Source organism: Thunnus thynnus, chromosome 12, assembly GCF_963924715.1.
Source record: "Thunnus thynnus chromosome 12, fThuThy2.1, whole genome shotgun sequence".
Classification (NCBI taxonomy): Eukaryota; Metazoa; Chordata; class Actinopteri; order Scombriformes; family Scombridae; genus Thunnus; species Thunnus thynnus.
The window spans coordinates 8073426-8089710 of NC_089528.1; the positions used below are offsets into that span (position 1 = coordinate 8073426).

General features: G+C 39.3%; 2 protein-coding genes across 3 annotated transcripts; both read right to left on the reverse strand.

The window, feature by feature from the left end:
* Window positions 1–19: 19 nt before the first annotated feature.
* Window positions 20–5437, reverse strand: LOC137193736 (kelch-like protein 40a). The gene is made up of 6 exons (XM_067605089.1): window positions 4162–5437; window positions 3865–4025; window positions 3025–3132; window positions 2172–2357; window positions 1795–1944; window positions 20–406 (listed from the first exon to the last, which is right to left on the reverse strand). The coding sequence occupies exons 1-6, from the start codon at window positions 5284–5286 to the stop codon at window positions 295–297; spliced, it is 1842 nt and encodes a 613-aa protein (XP_067461190.1). The 5' UTR covers window positions 5287–5437; the 3' UTR covers window positions 20–294.
* Window positions 5438–7800: 2363 nt separating this feature from the next.
* On the reverse strand, window positions 7801–15448 carry hhatla (hedgehog acyltransferase like, a). Of its 2 annotated transcripts, XM_067605091.1 has the most exons (13): window positions 15240–15448; window positions 13993–14140; window positions 12735–12802; window positions 12498–12611; window positions 11982–12002; window positions 11555–11749; window positions 11237–11446; window positions 10682–10853; window positions 10099–10243; window positions 9946–9981; window positions 9643–9844; window positions 9377–9518; window positions 7801–9084 (listed from the first exon to the last, which is right to left on the reverse strand). In XM_067605091.1, exons 2-13 carry the CDS (start codon window positions 14096–14098, stop codon window positions 8942–8944), a joined length of 1554 nt encoding a protein of 517 aa, XP_067461192.1. In that variant the 5' UTR covers window positions 14099–14140; window positions 15240–15448; the 3' UTR covers window positions 7801–8941. The 2 variants fall into 2 exon arrangements, with proteins under 2 accessions (XP_067461192.1, XP_067461193.1); XM_067605092.1 differs by lacking the exon at window positions 11982–12002 and having other exon boundaries at window positions 15240–15447.
* Between the last annotated feature and the right edge of the window lie 837 nt (window positions 15449–16285).

Sequence of the window (16285 nt, forward strand, 5' to 3'; positions counted from 1 at the left end):
ACTCACCACTGAAAACAACTCAATCAGCCATTATCTTTATTTCTGCTTTCAATAAAGCAGACAAGTGATAATGAAAATTTATGAAATAATATAACAAGAACAAAAAAACAGATATACAAATCAACATTTTAGGTTTTTATAAAAGAAATTTGGTGTGATAGTTGAACTCATGTCCTTTATCTATAGCCTCCTCCTGCTGTAAAATATGAGATAAAGCAACGTGATGCTGGTATAATAACACTTTTTCATCTCCAGAGACCAAGTTCAGTTATTACCCTGAAACATATAACTTTGTTATAACTTTGTGAGACGCAGAGTGTTGAGACGCACTGGAAGAATAGTGGATCCCTCCGCATAGCTGATCTCTCGTAGAATCCCATTCCAACACTTCTCTGACTCATCATATCTGTGGGAAAAATAAACACGTTAGTGTTGGGTGGCTCCATAGCATACAATATCATTGCCCATCATTTGCAAAGAATGATTTTGCAATGATCCATTAATATTCTATGTGAAGTTGAATTTATTGAGTCAAAAATTAATTTTATTTTCTACTTAAGACCCGCATTGTCTTCATGTATAAATATTTATTTATGGAAAAAGAACTTTTTCACAGCGGAAATGTTGAGAAATTACTTGTGATAGCAGGAGAAGCACAGGCACTAATAACATCAATAATGGTTCATTTCCATTTGGGTATGTCAGTATGATATGACAAGCATGCACAGTCTTATTATCTTATCTTTCTCTCTCTGCTAGGTGGTTTCCTGTACTTCTTTTTCCGCTGTGTGGTGGAATGGTGTGATGGGCATTTCCCCTATCTGTATGTCCTCTCTAAATCTTTAAAAGTAGGCCATAAATATATAGTCTCTTTTTTTTTTTTTTTTTTTTTTTTTTTAAAAAAAAAAGGGTTCAGTAATTACCTAAAAAAGTTGGTCACTACTGTTTTTAGCAAACATCACTCAAACTCATTATTCAAACTCAGACAGGAGGTAATACTGCATTGTCTGGGGACTATTTTCTGCTCTTGTTCACATGTGATGATCTATTGAGTATTAAAGTAACCAGTATGGGGTGCATGGGATTGCCTCAAAATAAACTACAGTACCCGGTAAAGGATCATGTGAGTTGGTGCATTGTTATTGGCTCATTCATGTGTATTTAATAGTTTTTTGGACAACAGTGTAGGGCTGTGGGTCAGAGAAATAAGCTATATCAAGCTTTGGCCAACAGGCAATGAATAATATAATACTTGCTCATGAAATCTGATGACAATTAGAAAAACATAGAATATCACGATTTATACTGTAGGGTCGTTAAAGATCCTCCCCACACAAGTTTTAAGACAAATTTAAGAAAAACACCCTGCTTTGAATCACAAATTGTGTCTGATATGATTTTTCCACAAAGAACGTTTGATTAATGGGTTCAAATTCTTAAAATTACACCTTCTCCTTCTTTTCCACTGAAAAATCCAGAAGCTATGAATATTTCTCATTTCAAAAGTTTAACTACTGGACACAAGAAGACTCCTACTTGTCTGAAAAGTCCATTCTCGGTGTATGTTGACTGAAAGCTCCAAGTCTCCATATCACACTTGTGTAATTTGCATACTGGACAGCAATTGGTCACAAAACATGCAAATCAAACAACTTCCTCATGTCCTGACTATGATAAACAATACAACACTAAATAAAAAAGGAAAATTATTGGGTGTTTCTTTTTTACTTAAGCCAATGAGGACACATTATTATCACTCTTTAGGCATATTGAGATAATGTAGTGGGCTCTTACCTCCAGATGTCAGTCATCTCTGTTGGGACAGACTCCTCACTGGTCTCACTGGGCATCATGGCAAAGCCTCCCACAGCGTACAGGAAGCCTCCCATTGACATCAGATTGAGGGAACTGCGCTCCTGAGGAAACTCTGTGAATTCTGACCAGCTGGAGCATAACAGGACAATAACCCCCACACACACACAAAAGGAAGTGATGAAGGCGTTAAATAAGCTGTTATATTACTGTATGATACACACAGCAGTACCACCAGTGCTATTTTAAGACCTAATGATGTGCTGTTCATGTTCACTGAGTCATTTCACTACTGTGGACAGATGCTTCACCTCATAACGATGAGATAAAGTGGTCATATAAAACAACTGTTGTCTTACCTGTTGCTGGCAATGTCATAGACCTCCACAGAGCTGGTGAGGCCTGCGTCTGTGACCCCCGTCACAACATAGATCTGGTCTTTGTGGACAGTGATACCAAACAGGGAGCGGGCCTTCTTCAAAGGAGCCAAGTCCTTCCACTCAAACTTAGTGGGGTTGTAGACACAGACTCTCCTCATGCATTTCCTGCATAGAAACACAACAAAAGGGCTCTCCACTGATTTTGTACATGAAGCTCAGTTATATCACAAGGAGTCCTACTCAGCCTGTGAAAACATGGCAACATATTATGTCTGCTGTGGAAGTTTCAAAAATAACTTCTATCTTAGTTTGGGATTGAGACTTTAGCGTTTTAACAGAAAGCCTGTGTTACAAACTGAAGGTGTGGGGTTTTAAAGAAGTAGGCAAAGAGGGCCAAATGAAAAATGCAGTTGAGTTACATTATGGGACTTGTAGGATCAAGTGTTTTTGGCACTTAACCCATACTAGAGACTAAAAGTCAGGATACCTCAGCCTCTGCTGCTTTGATTTGGAGCGTTCTTTTTGAAATCTGTCATTTCTGAGTTCTCTAACTTCATGAAAGTGCAATAATAAATAGCTGGAGCAGTCCTTTAAATACTGATCAGTAACCATAGTGATACCTGCTGTTACATAATAAGTAAAAGAACAAAATTAGATGAATACTTTAAGTTCGCAAAATGATGGCACTATCATGTAATGACATGAGTGAGGAATGTCAAATAATGAACTTTTTCCATCTGGGTCCACAGTGTTCAGACACACTCCTGAGGTGTAATCAAACGATTCAATACCAGGTTATAGTTCAAGTTATATCATCTGGAATGGCACGTACTTGCTCTCAGACTTTCCTCCAATTACGTAGACAAGACCTTTGTGTGATACTGTTCCATGTCCGTACACTTCATAAGGCAGAGGGTCCGACTCTCCCCATTTGAATGACCTGTGTACACAGAAAGAGTAAATAACATCATGAGCAGTGACTCTATAGATGGTAGAGGTGATTCTACAGACAAATGCAGGAATAACTCTGATAAAGAAAATGATTGGAAGGCTCAGGAATTCAAGGGGACATAAATATTCCTTCCATATGTCCTTCTGCTAGAACTATAGAAATATTATGTAATTCCTTCGATGGGACCATGAGAAAGATGGTTGTACACTTTATTATTTTCAATGGACTATTCGAATGTAGTAAAAGCAGGCTTGATTTATAATCAATGGGATACATTTCTGAAAAAAGACTTCCTTTGTTTTGTCTGAGAGCATTTTCATTTAGATAATGGATACAGCATGGATTATCTTTTTGTTTTAGAAATATACTTTATTGAATATTAATTAAATTCATTGACAGTGTCTGTACTGTGTTTGTAGCCCCAATTAATCATGTTTTAATTGTTATAGATGCTACAGTATAGTGAGTCTAATCATCATAAATATTCATAGCAGTAATACAATAGAAAAAATAGATAAAAATACATTTAATAAAAATAATGTGTTCTTTATACATTGAAGCCCAATAAGCATTTACATTAATGCATCAGGAAAGACAGAAGAAGTGATTTTCTCCACACTTTTAATGTGCTCCACTTGTTCTTTCCAATTCTTGTTATTACTTTGACAGCATGGATCTTCATTGGTACAGCGCCGTGTTAAATTCGGTATCTGTACTCACTGTCTGTCATAGATCATGACTGAGTTCAGCGCGTGCTCTCCCTCCTTCAGTTCCTTGCCTCCAACAACAAAAATGGAGTTCTCAGCTTCAGTCAGCCCAAACAGGCAGCGAGGGTTGGGTTGTGAGGGCATCCCTAACCACTCTGAACTTACTGGGTCGAACTGGGGATGAAGGGAACGATAGGTCAGTGAGGAATGAGACACACAAGAAATCTGCATTTCAAGATGCATGTTCAAAGCATTCTTTGAGTTTCACAGGATAAAGAGCTATTGATGGTCTTCATGATTGATACTCTACCTGTAGGAAGTAAGAGCTGAACGGTTCGTCTTTATCCTCCTCGTTGTAGAGAAGCCCCCCGACAACAAACACCTGGTTCTGATTGGTCACCAGGCTGCAGTGGTTCTTGGGAATTTCTGTGGATTCTGAGACCACAAAGCATTCATTTCCTACCGGGTCATAGGCCACGGTCCCTGTGTCACTGATCATAAGTAACAGGTCCATCTCAAACATCCCAAAACGAGGGTTGTTGTTGAGTATACCCGGCAGGTACCCCTCCTCATCTTCCTCTTCCTCCTCCTCACCACTTTCTCCTCCCTTTGCCCCTTCACTGCTGTGCTTTTTGGGCTTTGGGAGACGACCTTTGTGAGCATCCTTGACCAGATCCAGATCCTTCTTGATCTCCTGGTTGAACCGCATGTACTGGTGGCGCTCCACTTTTTCTTTGAAGTAATCCAAAGGTATCAGCCTTAAACGGACGCAGTGCAACAGTTCTGCCAGGTCCTTAACTCGGTTTTTCTCATCATGTCTGACCCAGTCCATCAGGGATTCAAACACCAGCTCCTCCCGCTCCACGTTAAGGGCGTCTGAGGTGATGATGATGGCCAGCTCGCTCGGGGCCAGCTCCAGGAAGTCCTGGTCTCTTACAACAACCTGGAAGCGTTCACAGATGAAATCCCGAGCAGCTAAAGCGAGCCTGGGACAATCCAGCAGCAGCCCAAGCCTGAAGATAGCCAAGCAGTTGCCCAGCACCAGCTTCTCTTGGAGGTAGGACACACAAACAGAGAAGATGGAGGGGATCTGGTACATGTTAGCAACCATGAAGATATCCTGGACGTTCTGTTCTGTTAAATTAATTTCAGAGGTGTATAGGTAGCGCAGGATCATCCCCATAACACCAGGCTCCACATCTTTGAGTACTATCTCACGCTTCTTGCTCTCCTCCAGGTCAGACAGGAACATGGCCTTGAAGAAGGGACTACTGGCTGCCAAAACCAAGCGGTGGCAGGGGAACTCCTTGTCCTGGACTTTGAGGACGCAGTCCACAAACTTGTCATTCTCCAAGAGGTCAAACAGTCCGTCCTGAAGCAGGGTCTGCTGGTACATGCGAGGCTGCTCCATCGGGTCTATAGTCATGGCAGCCATTTTGTTCTGCCACCTTGTCCTGGTTGGGTTTTGTGGGAGGGATAGACGTAGAAGAGGGGCACCGCACTTACTCTCCACAACAGAGCGGGACTGTCAGCGTTCACAGTGCTGGTCAGATTGCTGTGGATAGTCTCTACGGGTTGGCTGCTCACTGCAGCTGTCTGTGACTGTCAGTCACTCTGTAAGTCCGGGTTATTTATAGACAGGGCCCTCACAAAGCGGAGGAATCCATTTTGGTGGACATAGGAAAGAGGACCCACACACTCCTGCACCACACAGACCCCACAAACAGCTGAGTGACTAAGCACAGCAGTGACGGCATGTTAAATCCAGCAGAACATCTCACCAGGCAGCTTGACAAGGTTTTCCCTCACTTTTACCGAGTGTTTTCCTCTATGTAATCCAACACTGTCTTGAATAGTGGAAGTGAGTACTCAGGCTACATTGACATTAATGAAGGATATACTGTATATACAGTGTATAGGAAATAGTGGTGCCTGGAAGATTAACATGTTACAAAATAAACATCTCCTGACACCAGAGCAAGAGACACACTTCACTATTCAAGTGACACACTGTACACCGTTATTGTCCATTATATATACATATATATATATATATATATATATATATTATTTTACAATTGTTTAAATAGTATTAAAGCACTTTTTAGAGAGAAGTCAAATATCATGAAACATCAATACAAAATTCTAAAGGTGAAAAAGTTGGAAAATACGCTGTAATCCTGTCCATCCAAGTCATAAAAATGATTAATTATCAAACAAATCATCCTCCAGGAAACAGGCTACATTGTTCTAATCTTTCATTATATATGGAATTAATGAAGATTATGATGCATAACCACTTTTATAGATCCAGGGATACACCCTAAGTGTGAGTGATTAACAAACACTGGCACCTACTGGCTGAAAAGAACAGACTGGGGAGTGAGCAAGAAAACAAACCACAGATGTGTGTTATGAGCTTGTTTCCATCAGAAATTAAAAATAAAAGCCAAGTCTTGGTTTGTTAATAAGGTGTGGGGTAATACCTTATCAGAATTTGTGGAAGATTAAATCTTCTACCTTCAATCATTTAAATCAAAATACTTAATAATTTTATAACAACTGAAAATGATTAAATACTTGTATCTTGTATTGACATGGTATATAATCAAGCTGCGACTTTAGAGTGCTTCTAGCAATTACACTTTATAAAGCAACAGCAAAGTGATTGGGTTTATTTCTTGCAGCTGTGAGCACCTCCTTCAATTCCTTTGAGAATTGCATTCTGGGAGTGTCCATTGACAACACTCTCAAAAATGAAGTTCTTCATTTTGGTACGCATACTGGCTGTTTTTAGTATACTTTATATTGTAACTTTTCCTGTGTGAACACATTACATACTTAAAACCTGCATAGAATTACTGTGTAAGTATGGATTTTGTATCCAACCTTTATCCAACTGGTGACTGAAGAAAAAACACTGGAATCCAAAATTTGCCATCAGGGAGACCATATAAAATTAATGAATCTCATTGGATTTTTATGATTGCTTATTTCTAAATTTGGAATTATGAAATAATAATTTCTTAATTTATTTTTCTACTTTTTGCCCTTATATTTTTAAGGTTTTACTGTAATTAAAGATACTACCTCAAGTGTTTGAGTCATATTTTGTGGTAACCTAATATGAAAGGAACAATAATGGTATAGAGAGTGTGTCACCTGTTGATTAGTAATTAGGAACACCTGTGTCAGGTTACATGTTATGAACACAGACTAACACTCTTTTTCACACTAGGCATTTTGAGTTGATACAGAGGGAAAAGTACAGGTGAAGCTAATAACACTGAGGCGTGGAAGCAGCACACAAGTGGTTCAAGTGTTATACCCAAGATTGATTACTTGGTTATTTATCAGCTGAGGAGTTTTGGGAATTCATCTGTTGGCCACCTTAAATTGTGAATTGCCAATAGAACTGTTTAAAAAAAACCAAGATATATTTTGTCAACACTGAAGTTGAGGGAGTTGTGCATCGAAGTTACATAATGTCACCCAACAACATGTGCAAATAAGAATGGTCAAAGACAAAGAAATAGGTTGTCCCAGTCTAACAGATGAAACAAAACTAACTGGAGAAGTCAATCAAATTCAGACTACACACACCCACAAAGTCCTGAGAATTCTATTAAGTCTATTAAGCATGAAAAATGGGTGAAAAAACACCTGTGTGATTTAACCATGGGTTTGTTGGGCCTTTAATGCTTTTTATTCATAATGTAATCATGCAACTGTTGAAGTAATAGTGGTTAACAATCAACTTTGGTCAAACTGGGCCATCTTGTGGTGAGAGATGATAATGTCTCACTATCAGACAAATCAACATGGTCATATGTAACTTATTAAAGCATTTCAATCTGTTTAAACACAATGAAATGATTAAAATGTTTTAATGCAGACCATGCTTATCCATTTTAACCTCCTCTTCAAACTGCAACAAAACAAACACACGTCTGGATGAAAGAAAACTTTATTTCAAGTCAAACCATTGAAATAAACACTTTTGAATAAAAACCCTACATTGAGAGAAGGCATTACAGTCCACATAAACATTCTCCAGCTGCCTGCTGCACTGACTACACACAGCAGGTTTCAGTGACAGGCAGGGTAAGACTGACCCATATTCCCTGCTGGGCCTATTGCCTTTCATAGCCAACTGAGGGCCTCGGTCTCATCTCGGTATGCTCACAGCCTGGATCATGTGAGAGAGGGTGGGGGAAAGATATGCTGAAATGTCACACCTACTGTAATCTCCTGTGGACAATGTGGTAGTGGAGTAAAGCAGTCATTCTCTGTTTTTCAAGTGTGGACGGCTCTCTGTTTGAACTACAATCGATTTTTTAACATTATAATAGATGTAATACATTCTCAATCAACACTAACAACAGACTATTCAATACATTGTGACTTGTGTTTTTGCTCAATGACAGTAGAGCAAATATACAGTACATCACAATCAGCTGCAAGCAATGTGGAGTCTCCACAGCACCCTTTGTTTAGTTTTTTTTCATTGCACTCCATATGTGGCTCCCTGATTTCAAGTTTTTTTCAAGTTTTAACCCTTTCAGATATTGTGATGATTAGGTTCCAAGGTGTCTGATGCAAAATTAAGACACCATCTGACTAAAAATAATAAAAATCATGATGGTTAAAAAGAAAGGAAGAATGTCCAAATTTGAGGAAAAATCAAAAATGAACACAGGAGACAACCACACAGAGCAAAGTAGTCGTTCCTTTACAATACTGTATGCTACTAAATATACTATTAGGTATAACATCATAAAATATTTGGCAGGCTCTTCATTTGCTAAACAATCTCTGGTTCAGATAATATACAAATACAAAATGCATCATCGGTGGGTTTGTGCCTAAGGACGTGGCGATTATCTACAGCAAGTGCACTTGAGGATATTTCACAGTTCAAAACATTGCCTCGCTTCTGACAAACGAAAGCAAGAACACAGGCATGTGAACAATATAGGTGGTGACTGGCTCTTACAGTCCAGGCGGTTCAGGCCGACGATGGAGCAGAGTGAGTGTGTTGACCATGAAGTCCGTGAAACTGACTTTGTTTTTTTTTCTTTTCTGTCTGCTTATTCTGCTTTTTCTTTGCCACCATCTACTGGCTTCACTGGCTCCGCGTCCTCAAGCAGGGCCTGTTGTCGCTCCCTTTCCTTCACCAGCTGCACACCACAGTAGGTCACCAGTAACACTGAGAGGGTGGACAGAGGAAATCCTGGAGGAAGTGGAGCAGGAGAAAAAAAGGGAAAAAGTATGACTTTAAAGGAATGTAGGTTTCTTTGCACTGTGGTATGAGTGCAAGTTCAACTTGAGATTATCTTGTCAACAACTTCTCAGTTTGCCAATGCTCTGTTGTTAAGATTTATTATGTGAAAAAAAGTGATCTCTTGAAGATGGAGCTTTTTGGGATCCAGTTTCTTTTGATATCTGTCTGTGTTCTTCTCGTTTTTACTGGAACTGACAGAGAAGCCTTAGTTGATATACTCCATACCATTGTTGTTCCCTACCTTTGAAAATCAGTCTTCTTCCCACCAGTTTGGCAAACTCCAAACTGTTGAGAGAGAGAACGTTGTAGAGGATGATAGCCCAGAAGTTGGCGGCATTGAACACACCACGGATCCTGCGTGACATGGCTTCACCCATAGCACCCTAAAAACAGAAGACACAGATACACATAAGGGATCTGGCACAAATTATACCTAGCATATTTACATATGTTGATTGTAGGTTAAATGAGTTGAAAGAGAATGCTTTTTATCTTAATGTTTCTCACCTCTATGGTAGAAAATGGTGGAAAAGAGAAGAGCTTGGCCACCCACAGCTCAAAGTTCAGGCCGAAGCAGTTGAAAAAGGACCAGATGTAAACCAGCTCACATGGGCCCAGCCACAGAGTGGTGATTGCGAAGGTGCAGAGAGTCGCCAGGAGCTCCTTGAATATTTTATCATGATCCCCACCGATGTAGTCATAAACATACCTGCAAGATTTCAACTCAGATTGAACTCAATGAAGAATCAAAATCTTTATATACTGAGGCTTCTGTAATATAAACCGGTGAATTTAAATTCAAACACTCACTTGCACAGCCAGTCATTGATGCCTCTATCAAAGTGCCTGAACAAGAGAGAAGTGTCCCATGTAAATCTTTTTACACAAGTTCAAGGTTTAATGAGGTCAATGAAAAAAAATTACACTGTACAGTGATTTCTTAAGAGTGCAAATCACACTTACGTCTCAGAGAAGACGTAGAGCATGGTGATACACTTGGGCGGCTGAGGAGGGTCCAGGTGGTCCAGTGTAGCCACAGTGTTGATGACACCAAACATCACAGCTGCTTTCACCCAGTCGTACACCAGGTTGGAATAAGCCAGACCACCTGCAAAGGTAGACATGGAAACAAAGCAAGTTTAATGTTTGATAAAATACATAATGCTTCAAATGTGCAACATAGAAAGTAGAAACTGATGTATGGAGCCAATATTGGATATTAGCCCTTTAGTAAATATTGGATGTCAGCCAGTCATAATGCCCAATACAGACCATAGCTACATGAAAAATATGGAAAGCCTGTAGGAAAAATGTATTTTATTTGCAATTTTAGGTATTTATTAAAATGTAGGTTTTAAACTATCCCAAAGATTAACCAAGCGTCTAAAAGAAAAGCTGAACAAATGGTATGAAATTTGAACAGTTGATACTGAAAGATGCTGAATAATGTTAGTTATTGATGTCAACTATCAGCATTTAGAAACAAAAATACAAGCATCAGTACCAGATGCGCATGACACATTATTATTATACAAATCTCACTCACCCAAACACCAGTCAGACAGCTTGGTGACAAGCTTCATGTCATTGGGGATTGTCAAGATGTACAGATAGTGGAAGAAGACGTCCACCACCAGAATAACTCCCAGGTGCAACAAGGCTTTGGTGGTGATGTTCCACATCTCCCTCTCCTTACGGGTCAGTTTGGTGTTGTTGGCCTGTGGAATCAAACCAGTTTTGTGAACAAACCTTTGTTGTTTCATAGAATTAGTTGTGTTTAATATGGTTTGATATGCCACCCGAACATATCATACACGTTTGTTGGAATGATACTCTCTGTTAATTCAGATGTTTGACAATTGTTCTTATTAAGTAATAATAGTATGCCCCATGAATTTCAAATTGCATTATGTAAACACATTAGCATCTTATATACATGAATCAGCTTTCCTAAAATGACATTATGTGTGGGTCTTACATACAGCCTTTACAGCCTTTTTCAATGTGCCATCATGAGTGACTGACAAAATCTGCCAAATCTCAGAGTGCTGTTCAGTTTTACTAATTTGTCCTGACAGTCAGTTTGACCTTTAAACCTCACCTCAGCATGATACTTGTCGAAAGTCATGATAGGTCCAAAGAAGAAGAAGGGGAGGTAGAAGTTGTATTTCAGCAGGTCAGAGAACGTGTAGTTGCCGTCCTCCTTCTCACAGTTCTCTAAGGCAAAGCTCATACAGCGCATGATGCTGAAGCCGCAGCCTCCGTAGAACAAGATGTCTTGCAGGTCAAAAGAGCCCGTCACCAAGGATTCCTACAGGAAGAGTTATCCTGAGCATCAAACATTGTCGCCTGCAGGCTACTTCCACGCATTAGTTTATGAAAAGTTAAACCTGAAAGCTTACAGTAAGTGAACCCTCACCTGCCAGGAGTTATAAGGCTCCAGCTTGATTGAGGCAAGCGTGGCCAGACCCGCTGCAAAACATGCCCACTTCTTCTTGACCATGGCGACGCTGTAGAGTATGATGCAGTGAGACAGAACCAGAGCAATAAAGGTCCAGCCCATCGTGACCAGGACTGCCAAACCACCGTACACACCAAAGATCAAGGATCTGTGCTGTGAGTAAAGAGGGGCCAGCGTCAGTGTGAAGCAATGGCAGTATCTTTGTACTATTTATAATTTAATACAACACACATTAAGAGTGGTGTTAGCACAATAACACGTGAATCTACAACAATGGATATACAGTGTATTAGGATGGAAATAAGATTAGATTGTGTGAAAAAAACAGATATAACGTCCAAGTATCAATGATTTAAATGAAACATGACAAGTTTATTAATGTTACCTTACATCCATCTATACCAATCTTCATTGTAAGCATGAAACAAGATAGAAACATGTTTAAAACATATTGAACTGTTTTAAATATGCCAAAAAATATTCATAGAATCACAACAATTACTTGTGCATTCAGATACGAACCCAACAGCATTCAACTCATGCTCATGCATCAAGTCAATAATGTCTTGGGTACAAATATAGTATTTCATTATATTTTTGGTTAAGAGAATTGAATACAATGAAATTTAATTGAATTATTTGTATAAACCTACTATTAGTAATCAGTACAATTAAGCTTTGCATTTAACATGTTTAAACCACATATCAATTTGATGTATGGCCTTGACTGGAGCAAAGCTTGTTTTCAAACACACACACACACTCACACACACATACATAAAAAAAAATTCAATACATACAGACATATAGAAAAGAGACAAGCAATTATACCTGTATGCAGTCAGAATGCAGTACTATCTCATGGACATTCACACCTTCTCTACGACACATATGCACGCACCTTTGGAGCGAGCAGGGTGAATATCTTGGCAAAGATCACGTGACCGGTGAGAGCAAAAAGGATATGATTGCGGAATGTAGAGAACCACATCATCCATTCGAAGTCTGCAACATCCTGTGACAAAGGTAGATGCACTAGTAACACATGACAAGCTCTCTCTGTCAGTGTCTTGCTTCATAAAATCCAATTATAGAATACAGAGAGGTACATATAGAAAATTATAAATGAGCAGCTCACCATTTTCCTGCCAAAGTAATGCCATCCTGGTTTCACACTTGCTTTGAAGGCCTTTCTGTTTACATTCTCTGAATAAAGAAGAAAAAATACAGGAAAATCACCAAACAATAAGTAAGAGATTGTGCACTGGAAATAATGTTTAATAAATAAAGTATTCAGATTTGAACTCATGGCAGTATATGGTAAACCTGTCCAGGCTTTAGGCAGCTTTATTTTTGAGCTTCTGTGTGAACACTGAACATTATTTAAATAATCTTCTTGATAAAAAGGTCAAACTTTGACCAGCTTTGGTACAATTGTTGGATTATTTGGTGAATTTAGGGTGTGAGAGCACATTCAGTCCATTTGATAACATCAGATATTACATAATATACTCATTGTGAAGCTTTCTATTTTTGAGGCTGACTGCTACACTCATGCATCATAATCTGTAGGAGATTACCGTAGTTCACTGCACAACCTGAATTAAATGCTACAACACAAAATAACAATAAAAATAAGAATAAGCATGATAATAATCAGAATCATATCAGTGATGTTGAGATATTAAGTATACGGCAACAAATGCAGTTGGCGTGCAGCCTCATAGTAGTTCCTACAGCGTCGCCTGCTTACACTAATGGCTGTGAAAAGGGATATCAAAATGTGAGGGTCAGTGAGGGAAAGCCTCTTACGTCTGGGAACACAGCCAGATTTCTATTACCAGGATTCAGTGTTACTGCAGCATGCACACCCGAGCATTACAAATACCTCCGGACTGAGCAGCCAAAAATGACCATTTCTAGAGACAGACGGTATCAAGAGAAAAACAAACCAAAGAAGTTAGACGAAAGGACTCTGCCTTTGCCAATCTGGCAGCACTGACTGTGACAGACAGTGCCATCCACCAGATTACACTCAGCCCATTCAGATCAGTGTGTGAAGAGGCTAGTTTTAGCATTTTACAGTTTGTATATACAAATATTTGGCATTATTTCAGGATGAAAAGTGTGGAATAGGTCGGCTGAGTGTAACTGTTCTACGGCGTGGATCTTAGTCTGACATGTCTCCATCAGGAAAGTAATTAGCAAGTAATTAGACCATCTTTAAATTGTCCTTATATTAATAGGACATGCAGAAATTCCTCAAGGGAAGGGGGATCCCTCTTAATCTGCTAAATTTACTTTCTATGCAGTTTAAGGTTAGATAGAACAGTGTTACAGGTAGGGATCTTGTTTTTTTGGCAGCAGATTTCACTATTAAATGTACAGTAACTCACCGCTTGAAGCTTCAAATATCCAACTGCCTGCCCATATCAAGGCCACAGAGAGTACAGCTGTGTAGAGATAGAGCTCATATCTGGGGAGGGCAGCCTTGATCCCCATGGTCAATCTATGCACAGGAAGCCTAACGGGTTGAAAAGAGACCTGCCACACACACATTAGACCTTACTAGAGGCAAAAACTATGAGTATGAAAAAAACAATACATGGCAGACCATTATGAAAATGTGAGCAAGATCGTTAAAGGATTTGCTGAGGTTTATTGAACCACTGTTTGTAATGTTCATCAATGATTATGCAGAAGTTTTAGTTAAGCCTGCATGATGTAAGCATGCACTTTGACAGTTTGGCCTTAGGAACACTGTGTGGGCTTTGACATGGAAATGTGACTAAGAAGACAGGACTTTATATGGTAAAGTATATCACTGTATATTGTTCAATTTAATAATCAGTATCACTCGTGTAGTTTCCTTGGCAACACTGATTTTATAATACAACCCAGTGAAAAACACCTCAACGACTCTAGGCTAGACTATATGCATATAAAACACATGATAGTGTTTAAATGTTCAGTATATACTCTGTGCCAACACCGATCAGCACATGTTCATCATGTTAAATACAGACTGTGTGGTGTTTTAAAGAGGCGACATTTTGCTTATAAGCCTTTAGGATCAGGGCAGTGACTTAAATAGGACTGCAGAGCTCTGGCTCCTCGGAATCAGCATCGTCAGCTGCGCAACCCTACCTCTCCTTCCTATTATAGCTCTTGCAGTTGGTCTGCTGTACAGCCGGGCAGCTGCAGTGCTATGTGATCTGAGGGGCGCCAGGGACTCACTTCACAGAATAATTAGCTACTGACTGGAATGACCAAGAATGGTGCATCGGAGTGACAAAACAGATTTCGTCGCAAGATAGATACTTTCCAGTGGAGCATAACGCACTTGTACCTGGTTGAGTGTGTGCGTGCGTGTGCGTGCGTGCACCTGTGTGTGTGTGTGTGTGAGAGTGAGTGTGTGTTTGAGTTGAAGTTAAAGGAGTTGGACTAATAAGTCCTTTGGTCTGCCATGCCAAGATGTAACCATGGCTGAGCAGGACCCCAGCAAAGCGTCCTGCATACAAATTTGACTGTTTCACTGCTCTATGCACACAGAGCCGAAAACACACAGGCCTTCTGCATTGATTTGATGTTTAATCTTATATTTAACCCTATGCACAAATAAAAGAGACTTGTTTTTACTAACCTTGTATCCGCCTCACACTGTCAAGATGAGGGCAATAGTATGTGCGGCCCGTCTCTTCAGAAATAGAAAGTAAATAAATGAAAAGGGGGTGGCGGTGGTTACAGCAGGTTTTCTAATTCATCCGTCTTGTAGGGGCTTGCCGCTGCCGCTGCCTGCGATCAGCCTCGGCAAGTCAGGATGTTGCGGACTCAACGAAAGGAGGAGGAGGAGGTGGAGGAAGAGGAGGAGGGGGATATATTTATCCTTCACTACTGCACCGCAGTGAGGGGTGGTCCACACTGTGCCCATCAGATCTTACTGGAGCGCAAAACCCCTCTCCGTGACAATGGTTAAAATGAAGAGGAAAGCAGGTGCATCAGTCATAACAGCATCTACACTGACTGCATCTGACAATATCAAAGACACACCATGTTTCTCTAGTCTAACATATCATAGACTAGACTTGAGGAGAATGTCACAGAATGTACCAAATGAAATATGACTACTTCTCAAATTATTTAAAATATTAAAAATAATATATATTTCTGTTCTTGGCAGCGACAAAGGCAATTACTTAAAGTGTTTGTTTTTTTATTTTTTTATTTATATAGAAGCTTTGGCACATTATTCAAAGTGCCTTACATAAGTGAAGAAATGCATTTGAACGACATTAAAAACAAACAAACAAACAAACAAACAAAAAAAGCAATAAAAACCAAAATAAAATGAATAAAAACAGAATAATCAATGTTGAATAAAAGAATGTTTTCGTATACTCTGTAAGATAATACCAGAATAGGCGACCATGTTATGAGGTGAAAATATTTGAGGAATTGATTGAAATGATTTTTCATAGTTGTCAGTCTTTTTTATCATAAAGTGACTGAGTTGTTTTGAAATCCTAAATTAAATCAGTTCTGTGATTTAAAAAAAACAAAACAGCTTAATTACAGCAAATATCAATTTGTCTCACTCCGTATCTTTCTCTCAGACACACCCACACAAAATAAACCAAGGCATCTGGCCAGAAACTATCCAACACTGCGATGTGATTGTAAATGCAGGAG

Bases quoted from the DNA above. Each gene is read 5' to 3' on its own strand.
- LOC137193736 (XM_067605089.1), bottom strand. From the start codon at position 5,286: ATGGCTGCCATGACTATAGACCCGATGGAGCAGCCTCGCATGTACCAG. The intron at 3,133-3,864 runs GTGAGTACAGAT...CTGTGTACACAG, and splicing joins GTCATGATCTATGACAGACA to GTCATTCAAATGGGGAGAGT. The intron at 2,358-3,024 runs GTACGTGCCATT...GTTTCTATGCAG, and splicing joins GGAGGAAAGTCTGAGAGCAA to GAAATGCATGAGGAGAGTCT.
- hhatla (XM_067605091.1), bottom strand. From the start codon at position 14,098: ATGGGGATCAAGGCTGCCCTCCCCAGATATGAGCTCTATCTCTACACA. The intron at 12,803-13,992 runs GTGAGTTACTGT...TTCTTTATTCAG, and splicing joins GATATTTGAAGCTTCAAGCG to AGAATGTAAACAGAAAGGCC. The intron at 9,845-9,945 runs GTGAGTGTTTGA...GAAATCTTGCAG, and splicing joins ATCAATGACTGGCTGTGCAA to GTATGTTTATGACTACATCG.